The 14615-nt window shown below is 37.2% G+C and overlaps 1 protein-coding gene across 13 annotated transcripts in view; it reads right to left on the bottom strand.

Annotated features, from left to right (window-relative positions):
• The window catches only part of LOC131439205 (transmembrane protein 184B), a 66682-nt gene that overhangs the window by 23327 nt on the left and 28740 nt on the right, over positions 1-14615 (bottom strand). For all 13 annotated transcript variants that reach the window (XR_009231081.1, XM_058609946.1, XM_058609950.1 and 10 more), the window contains 2 exons: positions 2375-2540; positions 2058-2316 (listed from right to left, as the gene is read on the bottom strand). Coding sequence is in view for 12 of the 13 variants with exons in the window: in XM_058609946.1 (XP_058465929.1) it covers positions 2058-2316; positions 2375-2540 (425 nt within the window). In the remaining variant the exon portion in view is untranslated. The remainder of the gene's footprint in view (positions 1-2057; positions 2317-2374; positions 2541-14615) is intronic.

The raw sequence follows: 14615 nt of genomic DNA, 5'->3' as shown, positions 1-14615 counted from the left end.
ATTTGATTGAACCAAGAAACACGTTTCTAAGAAAGATTACTAATATCAACGCCACGTTTAATGCACCCTTCGTACCTTCTGCCCACACTCATTGCACTTGTGGGACGGAGCGAGATTGTCGAAAACAAATTTCAACGAGGTCTAGTCCACGTCATATCAATCCATGCACGAGCCTGGCGCTTCGTCGAATCCAAAAAAAAAGTTCTATTGGGGACGGGTATAGCGGGATGGGTTAGTCGATGCCTTTCACGCAGCCCCCCTGGGTTCGATTCCCAACCCCGCACATAGCACGCACATAGTTTTTCTGACCCGAAGTGGCGAATGACCTTAAGGTTGAAGCCTCTATAATTGAAACAAAAAAAATTTTCCGTCGTATTGGGAATTGACTTTAATTCGTTGCGATATTTTGAGTATCGAGACTAAAAGTATCGGTGCTAGCAGTATCGCTCTGATGTGATATCGATACCAAAAATACCCGATTCTTGAAAGAAAGTATCGATACCTACAGGTTGACGCTATCTACACCGATTTCTCGGCGGTATTTGATGAAATCATTGGAACAGATTTTGGAACGTTTGTATCACAATTATTATTGAATTTGATATAACTACAGAAGTCCGAAAGCAGAAATATATAACAATAGTTGTAATAAATTAGATAGCAAATTTAACACAGAAAAACTATATCACAGCCGACTTTTAGCATGGCTTCAATCCAAAATTGTTGAATGTTTTTTTTATTAAATGAATAATTTATTTAGTGATCTGATTCCTTCTTTTAGTTTTTTGAAATTCTGATCACTATATCTCGATATAAAGCAACGGAAGAACTCATTTTTCCAATTAATGAACTTTATTATGAGTCTTGCAAATGAAAATAAAACATCAGAACTGGTTTTGTTATTATTATTATTATTATTATTATTATTATTATTATTATTATTATTATTATTATTATTATTATTATTATTATTATTATTATTATTATTATTATTATTATTATTATTATTATTATTATTATTATTATTATTATTATTATTATTATTATTATTAATAATATCATTTATTTTACCCCGGCTTTAACCTTTTGGTCGTTCACCGGGGGCCATTTTGTTATTATATTGATATCATAGATTTTAACTTTCATCTGTTTTCATTTGTTAAATATTTCAAAATAACACAAATTGTTATACATATCAACTGTTAATATACTTGTGTTATGATTTTATTATGTGGATCTGATCGGGATCGTACTAAACACTTCTAGATGTTTTATAATAGCATTCTCCCGCAGGCGCTCAATTGAATTAATATGACTACTATCTTTTGCAAAATGTTCTGGAACATCAATCATTCGTGAAGGACTTAGGAGTTATTCTTGATGATAAATTTGCTTTCAAGAATCACATTGACTACGTAATCTCGAAGGCGTCCAAACTCTTAGGCTTCATATTTCGGATTACCAAAAAATTCGTTAACATGCATTGCTTGAAAATTCTCTAATATGATCTAGTCCGATCTACGCTTGAATATGAGGTTGTCGTTTGATCACCTCATTATCAAATTTACATTGATCTTATCGAAGCTAATGTCATGTCGTACAAAAAATGATTAGTGATGACATCTTTTGTAACATATTGGAACTAATTCTATTCCATTTTAACGATTCAGCAACAGTTCGTCACTTTAGCCAACCTATTTTCTGTTCTGTAAAACCTTTAAAAAAGGCAATCAACATCAGTAAAACAACTGGCAAAGTTCTTAACTCAAACACTGCATAATTTCCGAAATAACTTCACAAAAAAAAAATACTCGGTAGCAAACCACATGAATTATTGGAAAGACGTTCGCCCACACGAGGGATTCAACCACAAGGGGTGAAACCAAAATTGCTTTTCACATCTCGCTAAATACACACGAGAAAAAGCATGTGTTCTTTCTACTTTTCATCCAAATCTGCTATTTGCGGTAGCGTCAATCAGAAGCAAAATAAATTCTCCTATAAATGATATTCCTCTACCACCCACAACAGTTCCAACGGTGGCTGGAACGGCTTACCTCCAATCACCGTCATGGTAGTGTCCGAATGCCTGCAAAAAGATGATGATGAACGCCATCAACGGTTTAACCAGGCAGAATTGAAGTGTGGCTTGTTTGCAGAAACGCAAAAATCCGATGGTGTAAGTTTTGCCGGCCAGACAGCAGGTCCCGTACAGACAGGACGACTTGATGGGCTTCCCGCGGATCTCGGACATGATGTTACCCTCGCCACCGAGATACTCGTAGCACAGCGATAGGAAATTGTAGATGACGAACGCTATAGATAGTCATTCCATTAGTGGGTTGTTTCGAGCATCCTATGGTGAAGCACTTACCCTCGTAGCAATCCCGTACCGTGAAGAAGTACACGTACACACTTTCGGAGTTGAAAAATAGCAAACTAATCCAAGAGTAAGTGGCGTAGATGGGCACAATGAACAATATCCTTACTATCCACCTTTGTTCCTGGGGGTTGGTGTACCATCTTAGGTGCTGATAGATCTGGAAGACATAGCGAGAAAAGAGTGTTATTAGGTTTTTCTATTGATTGGGTTTACTGAAAAAATTCAATAATATTGACTCTTCACTTCGATTCATACAATTGATTGGATTACAATTTCCGAACGTTGTTTTCGAGAATATTCAATTAAACGTAATTTTTGTTCCAGAGAAAAAAATTCTAGAAGCTGAAACCAGCTAAAATAATCAAAAGTACCAACTTGTATGTGTCAGTAATCATGTAAATTGGGTTTGAGTTAAGCTATATTAATCAATCTGTTAAAGAAGAGTTGGTACAGAATGCGACTCGAAAACAGTCTGTTCCACAAGAAAGGAAAGAGTTTCGTAAGTAATGAACACATTTATTTCAATTATTCTTCACAGCAAATTCAATTGAAAAAAATTCAGCGCAATCAATTAATAAAAATTATAGTTACCACCAAAACTGTCACCGTCGAGGCGTAACTTGTTTTAAGAGAACAACCTGATATTTTTCGAAAAGATTTGCGTCAAGAAATTTGGAGAGTCAGTTCAAGATGGCAATACCATTTTGCTTCATTCAGATGCAACCAACCAAGGCAGCTTCGATGCTTCGGTTCATTGTATTTTTGAAGCATCCAATTTTTTCTATCAGGTCTACACACCTTCTGGGTCGATTCCATAGGGATTCATTTGTGAATATTAATTTTCACTGTATTTGCACTGTATTCAAGATCCAAGAAACCAAATCCCCGATTTGAGAAGCACCCCAAAATATTTATCAGGTGTACAACTTTAGTTCCGCCGTTTTTTCCAAAATTAAAAGCTTTATTGCAAAAAAGTGCTTACAGATGTATTCTTCAAAGTATTGTTCGTCGCTAGCGACAACTTTCTCCCCTCTTTCCGGCAATTTTCGGATCCCGGCTCGAAAACAGGAGTCCTCTTTTGACGCTATTCTTGAAGCAATCCATTTTTCCAACTCTTGGAAGGATTGAAATAATTGATCTGCCTGGTCGTGTGCCATCGAACGGAATAGGTGGAAGTAATCTGGGCGACATCTGGGGAATACGGCGGGTGGGGCAAGACTTCCCATTTCAGCGTTTCCAGGTACTTTTTGACCACTTTTGCGATGTGATGCCGAGCATTGTCGTGTTGGAGTATGACTTTGTCATGTCGCCCTTGATATTGTGACCGGAAGAAGAGTTGGCATCACTGGGAGTGCGATACGGTGTCCTGGTGCTACTCTCAAAAAAGTATAATTTCAATGTGTTGTTTAATACGTATAGTAAAAAATTTGGTTGAAACAGTTATTTTTAGTGATAAGGCAGATGTGGCAAGTGTAGTAGTGAGAGTGCTATTCGTTGAATAATGTTGATCGGCGAATCTAAAGATGCTCAAGAGGAGGAAAACTGAGAATTTACCGCCCCAAAATTCAACGATGTTAACCTGTTATATTTTATATTTTTGTTACTTATTATATTTCTCCTGATTATCGAAAATCAGGTTTTGTTGAGATCATATTGTTTACCAAAACATATCCGGATCTCTTTCCTTCCCTACTGTTGCAGCTTGACTTCTTGTGAGCCATTCCTAGTCGTGTAGATTCATACATACATTTTCTGGCAAATCTAACCTTCGGTTCAAGCAAGTGCAGAGTAGGGTTATAAGTAAGCATCGCGCTATAACTTATCATAGAACCTCTTCGACAATTTATATTTTAGCTGCCGCAGAATACGATGATTTGATAATTCGTGTCGTCCCTATTAGGGAAAAGCAATTTAAACAAACACAAAATTGTAACCTATTCAAGCGAACATAAATTCTGTATGTTTGCAGGAGATTTATAAATTCAGTTAATTTTTGTATGTTTTATTCATTCATCTTTTGAACTAACAACGCAACAGTTGAGCTTGAGCTTGACCACTCCTGGTTGTTACTCCGTTACTGATCGGGATCAGCTGAAATTGTACAAGAAATTTCTAGATGATTCGACCTGGGACTGGCAAATCATCCTTCAATGTACATCTTCTGGTAACGCCAGTTCTTTCATTAGTGCCGGCCAGGTCCGAACAATAGACTTCCATTATACGATACTAAAGTCCCAGGAAGTTTTGTTTCACAGTTCTTATTCGTGGAAACTGAGGGAAAATTTGAAATACTATCGCGTAACGAATAAAAACTTCCCTATTTTTGCTCATTTCGTGCTACAAAATAAACGAGTGAATAGGACTGAGACAAAATCGTTTATTCATTGTAGTGACATATTCTAAACCACCAGATTTCACGCGCGTCTTGATTGTTTATTATTTACACTTTATTATTTTAATTAATAATTGGTTATATTGGTTCATCTGGGCAGCCGGCTACCGAGGAAAAGTTACTAATTAATCAAACAAACAAGTATTTTTTGCCTTTCTCATATAGAAAGATTATGCAATCACTGTGAAAACTGACTTTTGAACCGAGGCCCGGAGGGTCGAATGTTATATACCATTCGACTCAGCTCGACGAACTGAGCTAAAGTCTCTCGGTGTGTATGTAACAGTTCGGCTGAAAAGTTCGTATCGTTTAATAGAAACACACATTTTTTGCCAAAATTCGTTTTTATTATTCAACATAATTGCCATCAGAGGCGATACAGCGATTATAGCGATCTTCCAACTTTTCGATACCATTTTTGTAATACGATTTGTCCTTTGCCTCAAAATAGGCCTCAGTTTCAGCGATTACCTCTTCATTGCTTCTAAATTTTTTACCAGCGAGCATTCTCTTGAGGTCTGAGAACAGGAAAAAGTCACTGGGGGCCAAATCTGGAGAATACGGTGGATGAGGGAGCAATTCGAAGCCCAATTCGTTCAATTTCAGCATGGTTTTCATCGACTTGTGACACGGTGCATTGTCTTGATGAAACAAAACTTTTTTCTTCTTCAAATGAGGCCGTTTTTTTGAAATTTCGTCCTTCAAACGCTCTAATAACGCTATATAATAGTCACTGTTGATGGTTTTTCCCTTTTAAGGGAAGTCGATGAAAATTATACCATGCGAATCCCAAAATACAGACGCCATAACCTTACCGGCCGATTGTTGAGTCTTTCCACGCTTTGGGTTCGGTTCATCGCGTGCAGTCCACTCAGCTGACTGTCGATTGGACTCCGGAGTGAAGTGATGGAGCCATGTTTCGTCAATTGTTATATATCGACGAAAAAAATCGGTTTTATTTCGATATAACAGCTCCAAACACTGCTCAGAATCATCAATTCGTTGTTGTTTTTGATCGATTGTGAGCTCACGCGGCACCCATTTTGCACAAAGCTTTCTCATATCCAAATATTCGTGAATAATATGTCCAACACGTTCCTTTGATATCTTTAGGGTGTCAGCTATCTCGATCAACTTCACTTTACGGTCATTGAAAATTATTTTGTGGATTTTTTTCACGTTTTCATCGGTAACAGCCTCTTTTGGACGTCCACTGCGTTCATCGTTTTCGGTGCTCATATGACCAGTACGAAATTTTGCAAACCACTTACGAATTGTTGCTTCACCCGGTGCAGAGTCTAGATAACACTCATCAAGCCATTTTTTGGTATCGGCGGCACTCTTTTTCATCAAAAAGTAGTGTTTCATCAACACACGAAATTCCTTTTTTTCCATATTTTTCACAATAACAAAAGTAGCTTCACTCAAAATGCAATATCTCACAAACTAATAATCAGACAGCTGTCAAATTTATACACGTATCTTTTGAAGGTTGGTACTAACTGAAAATGGTATGGATTTAATTCTAGTGGCGCCCTCTCATAGAAACGATACGAACTTTTCAGCCGATCTGTTATGTATGTGTGTATGTGACAAATAATGTCACTCGATTTTCTTAGAGATGGCTGAACCGATTTTTACAAACTCATATTCAAATGAAAGGTCTTACGATCCCATAGATCGCTATTGAATTTTATCTTTATCCGACTTCCGGTTCCGGAATTACAAGGTAATATGTGCAAATCTATGATAAAATGTGCTCTCAATTTTCTCGGAAATTTCTCAACCCAATTTGAAATAACTAAGATGCAAATAAAAGGGCTTGAAATTCTTTAGAAAGTCCTTGAAAAGTTGATCCAGATCCGACTTCCGGTTCCGGTATTACAGAGCGATTAGTGAAAATGTTCAATTTCATGAGTATTTTTTCACAAGCGATGGCGAAACGTGGAGCACATTTTTATGAAACTTACTACAAAATTCATTTACGTGCTGGTAAGGAAGAAGAAAACGCCGTCGCCTAGCACACAGTTTGCTAAGTTCAATTATGTATAACGTGCAGGGTTGCCACATGTAAATCTATATCAATTTTATATAAAGACTGTCTCAGAAAGTATGGACGCACTTTGATTTCGCTGTAAATAATTCACAAGTGTTAGATATTCAAATTTTATTCGATATACTGATAATATTAGACTACAACAACCGAATATTATTCTCAACATTTGCTACTTAGCCATTGTAGACTAGCTGCCGCACCTTCTTGCGAACGTTCCTCATTAAATTCCGTACCGACTTCTTGGCGACAAGTTTTGACACTTTTTTCCAATCTTTTTCGAACTGTTGAATGGTTTCGGCTGCCGAGACATGTTTCCTAAGATGTGCCTTCGTTATTGCCCAAAATTCCTCAATTGGTCGAAGTTGTGGACATTTTGGTGGATTCATGTCTTTTGGGACGAAAGTGTCATTTTTGGTAGTATACCATTCTACCGTTGATTTCGAGTAGTGGCTAGAAGCAAGATCTAGCCAGAAGACAACAGGATCCTTGTGGCTTCGAATCATGGGTAGAAGTCGTTTTTGTAAACATTCCATGATGTATATTTCGCTGTTCATTGAAGCAGTGGTGATGAAGGGTTTCGAAATCTTACCGCAACTACAAATTGCTTGCCAGACCATAGCTTTCTTACCAAATTTTTCGACTTCAATCGATGTCTCGGGCTGGTTTAACACTTGCCCTTCTCGCACCGTATAATATTGTGATCCCGGCAAGGATTTGTAGTCGAGTTTCACGTAGGTTTCGTCGTCCATGATTATGCAGTTCCAGCAAGAATCGTATTGTACAGCTTTCGAACCCTCGGCCTGGTCGATGCTTCTTGTTTCGGACTACGTTTTGGTTGTTTCTGCTTCTTATAGGTTCGAAGATTCAAACGTTCTTTAGCACGAAGAACATTTGACTTCGAAGTGCCCACTTTTTTGGCCACATCCCGAACTGAAACCTCCTTCTTTTGCTCCGACGCCTTCAGTATACGTTTATCCAACTGAGGGTTAGCAGGACCTTTTTTTTCGACCCGTTTTCAGTTTATCCTCAAAGGTGTTATCCTCACCGAACTTCCTGATTGCATTTCGCACGGCTTTTTCACTTACTCCTTCAATTTTTGCTATCTTTCTCAGTGACAGTCCGCGTTCTGTGTACCATTTGTACACAATTTTTCGACGTTGTTCTGCTGAAAGTCCACGCATTTCGAAACAAACAAACTAATGAAAACGAATAAACAACTGCAGAAGTGGTTAGCGAAGAGTGTAAACAACAGGACGCAGCCATAAAAATTGACAGATTCTGAACCATTGCGAAATGGCAGCGGTTTTTGGTTGCGTCCATACTTTTTGGGACAGACTTTAACTGTTTCCAAATTGAAAATGTGATGGTAGTTTAGAGCAGAGAAAGTTTTTGATTTTATTCAAGTTTGAAAAAAAAATCTTGACAAAATCTTCTAGTCATGTTTTTGAAAGTTAACATTGTAATATTAACGGATCTGCGCAATAGTTGATTTTTTATCATTCAATTTATAATTGAATTGAAAGACAAGTAATAACACGAATGAAGAAAAAATACCGATTAAAACTTTTCTCCGAAGCTAGTCGGGAATTGATAAGTTAAATGAAGAGATAATTTAGTAAATAGAGTAATCAGATGTGAAACGTTGAAAAAATCTGATAACTGGACGAAACTCTTGCAATAGTCGCCTTTTACAATATGGAAGCATTCTACACGGCATCTAAGCTGGTACTGTTCTGAGAAAGATAATAGATATCAATATCCTAGTGGACCATAGCCCCTTCTAAACTAACAACGCAACATTTGAGTGGATTTAATGTTTTAGTTTTATCGTTATGACTTAATGTTTTAGTTTTTGCGGTATGACGTTATATTCATTTTTGAATTCCATCTCGAAAAAATGTCTCCATCTCGTGAGGTGATCCAAGTTCGAAGCCAATTTTCGATTTTTGCGAAAAAATAAACCAACGACCTGCCAGATCGTACTGCATCCATCGGAACAACCAGTAATCAGAAGGAGCAATGTCAGAAAAATATAGTGTGTGCGGCAAAATGACCCACTTGAGTGTTTCCAAATATTTTAACAACTTTTGCGACAAGAGGCCGAACGTTGTCATGTCGGGGATCATGTCTTTGTATGTATTCCGGCCGATCTTCTCGTAATTCACGACTCGAACGCATCAATTAAAGCCTATCGCCCGTTATAGTATTGCCTGCTTGTAGCAGCTCAGCCTTTTTGGTCCCACAACATGACCTTCCATGAGTATTCGGCTTTGGTGCTGATGTTGAGGTCGATAGCAACAATTGGCCGGGCATAGCGTTATTTTTCTTCTTGGGATTATCGTAGACTATTATCGGTACGTATCCCCGCGTAAAAAGAGACCTCAGTTTATTCCTCTCTTTTTATTGTTAGGCTTACCGTAGCATGCATACTTGCGCAATAATCAAATAATTATACATATATTTAAAAAATTTTCATTTGAAATATTATTTTAGTCTAATGAAAGTTTATACAGTTTCGAATAGAATTGATTTGTATCATAAATAGAGCGGAACATATGTTTATAAGCAACTGGAGTTGAGCTTGCTTTTCAATTAATTGACTTCCAGCGCGTCATGAATATTTCCCTCGTTGGCTACGACCGTGAAAATTTCTACGTTTGAGTTAATTATACGATGAAATTTTACCTCTCAAACAAACGAATTATTGATCAATATAGGAGCAAATCGAGTTGAACTGCCTTACATGAATAATGCATTGCATAATTTTATACACAATATCAGACAGTAACCTCCGAAATCGCTAAAACAACACTTGTTCTATCCATCACGTTCCCATGGCATCCCGATCAAAATGGCATAGTGATATAAATAGAACTCCTCTTTGTACTTTTGTAAAAGTATTTAATTTAATATTTAAACTGGCTTCAATATTTCAATTATTTTTAATTTGTTTTCACGGTCCTCAGTTCAGGATCCCGAACGGAATTCCGCTAGAATTGTATTTATTTATCAATCACTATTCTATTTGGATGCGGTTGAGCACTGCGCGATACAATCTTTATGTATATTTTGATTACATCCAGATAGAACAAGAGTAAACTTCACCGAGCTGATAATCATCTCGGTAGCATTTATTTCCGCAGTAATTTAGAATACACTGATACGGCCCAGAGAAATTTGCAATTGCCATATCATGCACCATGTGTAACCTCGGATAATTGCATGATATAGATTGTTTAATAACACAATCGACCGTGCATTGTTGCTTTGTTGATACGCTATAAATAAAAAAAACAAATGCTGATTCAACCCGTTACTGACTAATTTTTCCCATAGAAACTGGAGTTGAAATTGATTATGATTTTATTGATAAACTACAAAAAGGTAGCTAAGGTGTGCAAACTAATTTTGTTTGCTTTAGGTATTGTTTCCGAGGAAGCAGCATGATTTACTGAGGTAAATATTACTAGTGTTACTAACAGAAAAGAGTTAAACACCAAACACCAAATAAATTTTGTAAACAGTTCTATCTCACGTTAGAAACATATTTTCAAACTGTATGGCACACCACTTCCAACGGACTTTAATGGCATATAAACAATATAGTTTATCGAATCCCACAAGAAATGGATCAAATTTTCAATTCCGTTGACTGGAGTGAAACACATTCCGATAGGATCGAAACAAGTGGCTGTGTAATTGTTCCAAGTCACCACTATATGGAGCACGATGCAAAATTTCCTGTTTGCTCTTATTCAAATGGATTTTCACCAGAGACGTGACATTTGGCCGAATGTTGTCGTGATGAAATTTTCCGTACTCATACTGTCCACTTCAAGAGCATGATCTTATTTTCAAAAAAATATTTCGCTTCAACGTCGATTGAAAAGAACCGGTAGGCTTGGTTCATGTTTTTTGCGCTTAGACATTTTTTCGCTTGGCTCATCGCGATTTTTTGTGTAATAATGTTAATTCCGTTCCAGTATAGTTTTTGATATGCTGCATTACCATCCGGTATCTGCTGTCTTCAACTCATACGGAATACAATTTTAAACTTTAGTCTCATGCACTGGAAGATAATTTTTGAAACATGCACAATGATGCAGCGAGGGCCTTTTGCGTTCGGAACAGACCCTTTATTCCATTGCCGGTCGCCTCCTTGTGTGAATGATGGAAATTCACACTTTTAGTTATTTTTATTGCAATGGTATCGACGTGAATACGACTTACTTTACTATGGGTTGTATTTAACGCAGCAACATAGTTTTTTCCATATCATTAGAAACATGTTCAGCAATTTATGATTAAATTTTTCAGTAGTATAAGATAATTACATATAACTAAAAATTGAAATTTTCTATAATGTTTGGTATGAACAGGCATTAAACTGAAATTCAGTGCCAAAATAAGGCACGTATAATTCCAACTGCATGAATTCAACGAATCATCGCACAAAGGGTATCGTGAAAAACCGTCACATAGAAATACGGGTTATTTCCAGTGCTTGGACACAGTGGGCTTACGACACGTTTTGTTCGCTAGTATAGAAGGTACTAACGACGATCAATTTAGTCATTAAACTTAAAACCAAAATGCTCTTAGAATTGATTTTCTCGCCCTTTCTTCTTTTTTTAGATTACACCAAAAAAACTTTTTATATGTTTAGTTTTATATTACGAACCATAGATAGAAGTTGTTTCGAATAAACCAAAAGCTTATGCTAATGCGTACCTCTACCCTTGATTTGTTTCAAGTGAATAACATTTTTCAATTTCTCATGAGTTTTTAGAGAAATTATAGTTATTTTTTGTCCACGGTTGGAAAGTGTGTATCTATAATTTCTAGTTGTAGAATTCTTAAAATCTAATATGGCGGCTTTCGTTTTAAAATATTCTTCTAAATCTTTAAAACCTGATTTCAGCCTAATTGAAAATTGGTTTAGGCGTAAAATTGTTGGTCACTATTTCCGGTATTTCCGGAACCGGGAACTGGGAATTGATATATCGGAAATCAATTTTTTTAGCCTTGAACTAGTAATACATGCACAACACACGAATTATATGGCAGACTGAAAGAAATTTGTTCATTTATACGTTATCATCATCATCATCCCAAAGTCCCAAAATTTTTTTTCGAGATTACACAGATCTCGACGTTTCTTGAATTTCTAAGACATATGGCATCAAAAACAAACAATTTCTTCAATTTTGCGGTTTATTCCACGCGGATTTTTGAAGTTACGCGGTCTCAAATACTTCGTCCCAAAATCGTTTTCCTCCAAAAATTTTTTTTGTTAGTATACCATATCTCAACATTTGGCATAAAAAAAATTTTCGATTTCGGAAATCTCAAAAAAAAAAATGGAGTTCAGAAGTCGATTTAAAAAAAATAATTCTTTGAGGATACATCAGATCTGGACGTTTCATGCATTTCTGAGATATTCAGCATCGAAACAAATGCCTTTAGTTTTGCGGAGCTCCGATGTCACGCGGTTTTTTTATGCGAATTTTCAGTCACGCGGATTTACGAAGTTACGTATTTTTTTGCGTGGTTTTTCTACGCGGTACAGTGGCGTACCGAGGAAATTTGCCGCCCCCATCATTGGTTTATTGAGTAAAAAAAACAAAGCTGAACTCCAATTCCGGAAAAATGAACGGACGAGCAAAAAAAAACGGTTCAATGCAAAAAGACAAATAATGTTGTTTATATCCAGTTCTATGAAGAGTTGGATACAATTCAATTCGCTAAAGACAAAAATATCAAGTACAACATACCAGTAGGAAAACAGTACTATCGAAGTGCGTGTGCATGAACTCCCCTCAAGCGTCATCGTTTCTTATATTCGCAAAACTATATGACAGTACGGAGATTCTCTCCATCGAAAAAGAAAAGTGGAAGAACTTTTTTCCTGGTATTCTAAATGGCGTACGTTTGTTACGCATGCGTTTAAAGAGGGTTATACCAAAGATAAATAATAAAGACATGTACGTGCTTATAAATATTTTTAAAAAATGTGGTTCGTTCCCGGTACTTTCTGAAATGACCGCACTCACCGCATGGTGGTGCGCGAGGTTAATTGCATTGTTATCATTTCAACCAAAGTGTGCCATAAAATCTCAGTATATACAAATGAGCTACCGAATCGAAAGGTTCTCACGGTTTGACATTTGCATTATGGATGTTTGATGGGAACTCAGCAGTGCAACCAATTTATCACCATTGGTGCCAGTTTCACGGAGGACCGTAGATGTGCGCCAAAAAAAGATCGTGACTGTCTCATCTGGAAATTCGTTTGTGGTTATACCTTCTTATGTCATTTTCGGTCAGAATACAAGAATCCCATGCAAATCACTTGTTACCTATGACAACCAGAAGGCCACATGTCAACATTGCCAAAAAACTGTTCACTATGGTAAACCATGTGAAAAACTGGACAAGAAGACGTCTGCACCAAAGGACAACAGCGCTCCCTCCACACCAACCCCAAAAAACTTCAGTACATCGGAGACAGCCTTCTTCAACGAAAGAAGCTTGCAGCTTGCAACTAACAACGCACCCAACCTCCAGACAAATATAAGCATGATTGTTTTCATTCCGCCAACAACAGTGATACCGAACCAGTGGACGGGACGTGAATAGCGAATCACTGCTTCCCCCTTATTCGCTGGATAGCAATAACAACGCCTCTCCGCCCAGAAAGAAGATGACAACGAGATCCAGCAATAAAAAAATAATTTTTTGTTTGTTTGTTATACGGCCACGTTAAGCCGATTGAGCTGAAATAAAAATTTTATGAATAAAAAAAATACGAGAAACTAGATGCGCACTCTTCCACTCATCAAAGCACACAAAGAACCTGTAATGTTTTGGGTAGATTTGTCTAGCTGCCACTACAGTCGAGATACAATTCAGTGGCATTGGGATAACAGGGAGATTTAAAAATCATCCTCAATACAACCCGGCGAACGACCACTAAGAGGTTAAAACCGGGTATAAATAAGCGATACTAATATCGTAGTGGTCAGTAACTTAGCTTACAATTTAGTCTGTAGTCAGTAACTTAGCTTACAATTTAAAATAATGGCAAATCTTTGGATCGTTCGGGACTAAGTTGAACTTGTTGTTTTTCTTTCGAAAAACTAAGGTGTACAACTTTGCTTCCGCCGTTTTTTTTTTCCAAAATTAAAAGCTTTATTGCGAAAAAGTGCTTACAGATGTATTACTCAAAGTATTATCCGTCGCTAGCGACAACTTTCTCCCATCTTTCCAGCAATTTTCGGATCCCGGCTCGAAAAAAGGAGTCTTCTTTTGACGCTATCCATGAAGCAATCCATTTTTCCAACACTTCGAAGGATTGAAAATGTTGATCTGCCAGGCTGTGTGCCATCGAACGGAATAAGTGGAAGTCAGAAGGGGCGACATCTGTGGAATACGGCGGGTGGGGCAAGACTTCCCATTTCAGCGTTTCCAGGTACTTTATAACCACTTTTGCGATGTGAGGCCGAGCATTGTCGTGTTGGAGAATGACTTTGTCATGTCGCTCTTGATATTGTGGCCTGCTGATTCACTCCCAACGATTCGGCAAGCTCTTCTTGGGTTTGGCACGAATCTTCATCAAGCAATGCTCCTAGTTGTTCATCTTTGTCTTCCACCACCATGTTTGTCTTCGACATCGAAATCACCATTTTTAAAACGTTGAAACCACTCCCGACACGTTCTTTTATTCAGAGCAGCATCACCGTAAGTTTCTGAGAGCATTCGATGCGCTTCAGCTGTATTTTTTT

The sequence above is a fragment of the Malaya genurostris genome, chromosome 3 (assembly GCF_030247185.1).
Source record: "Malaya genurostris strain Urasoe2022 chromosome 3, Malgen_1.1, whole genome shotgun sequence".
Classification (NCBI taxonomy): domain Eukaryota; kingdom Metazoa; phylum Arthropoda; class Insecta; order Diptera; family Culicidae; genus Malaya; species Malaya genurostris.
The sequence above is the reverse complement of the archived record's forward strand: the minus strand, read 5'-3'. Positions and strand labels throughout refer to the sequence as shown.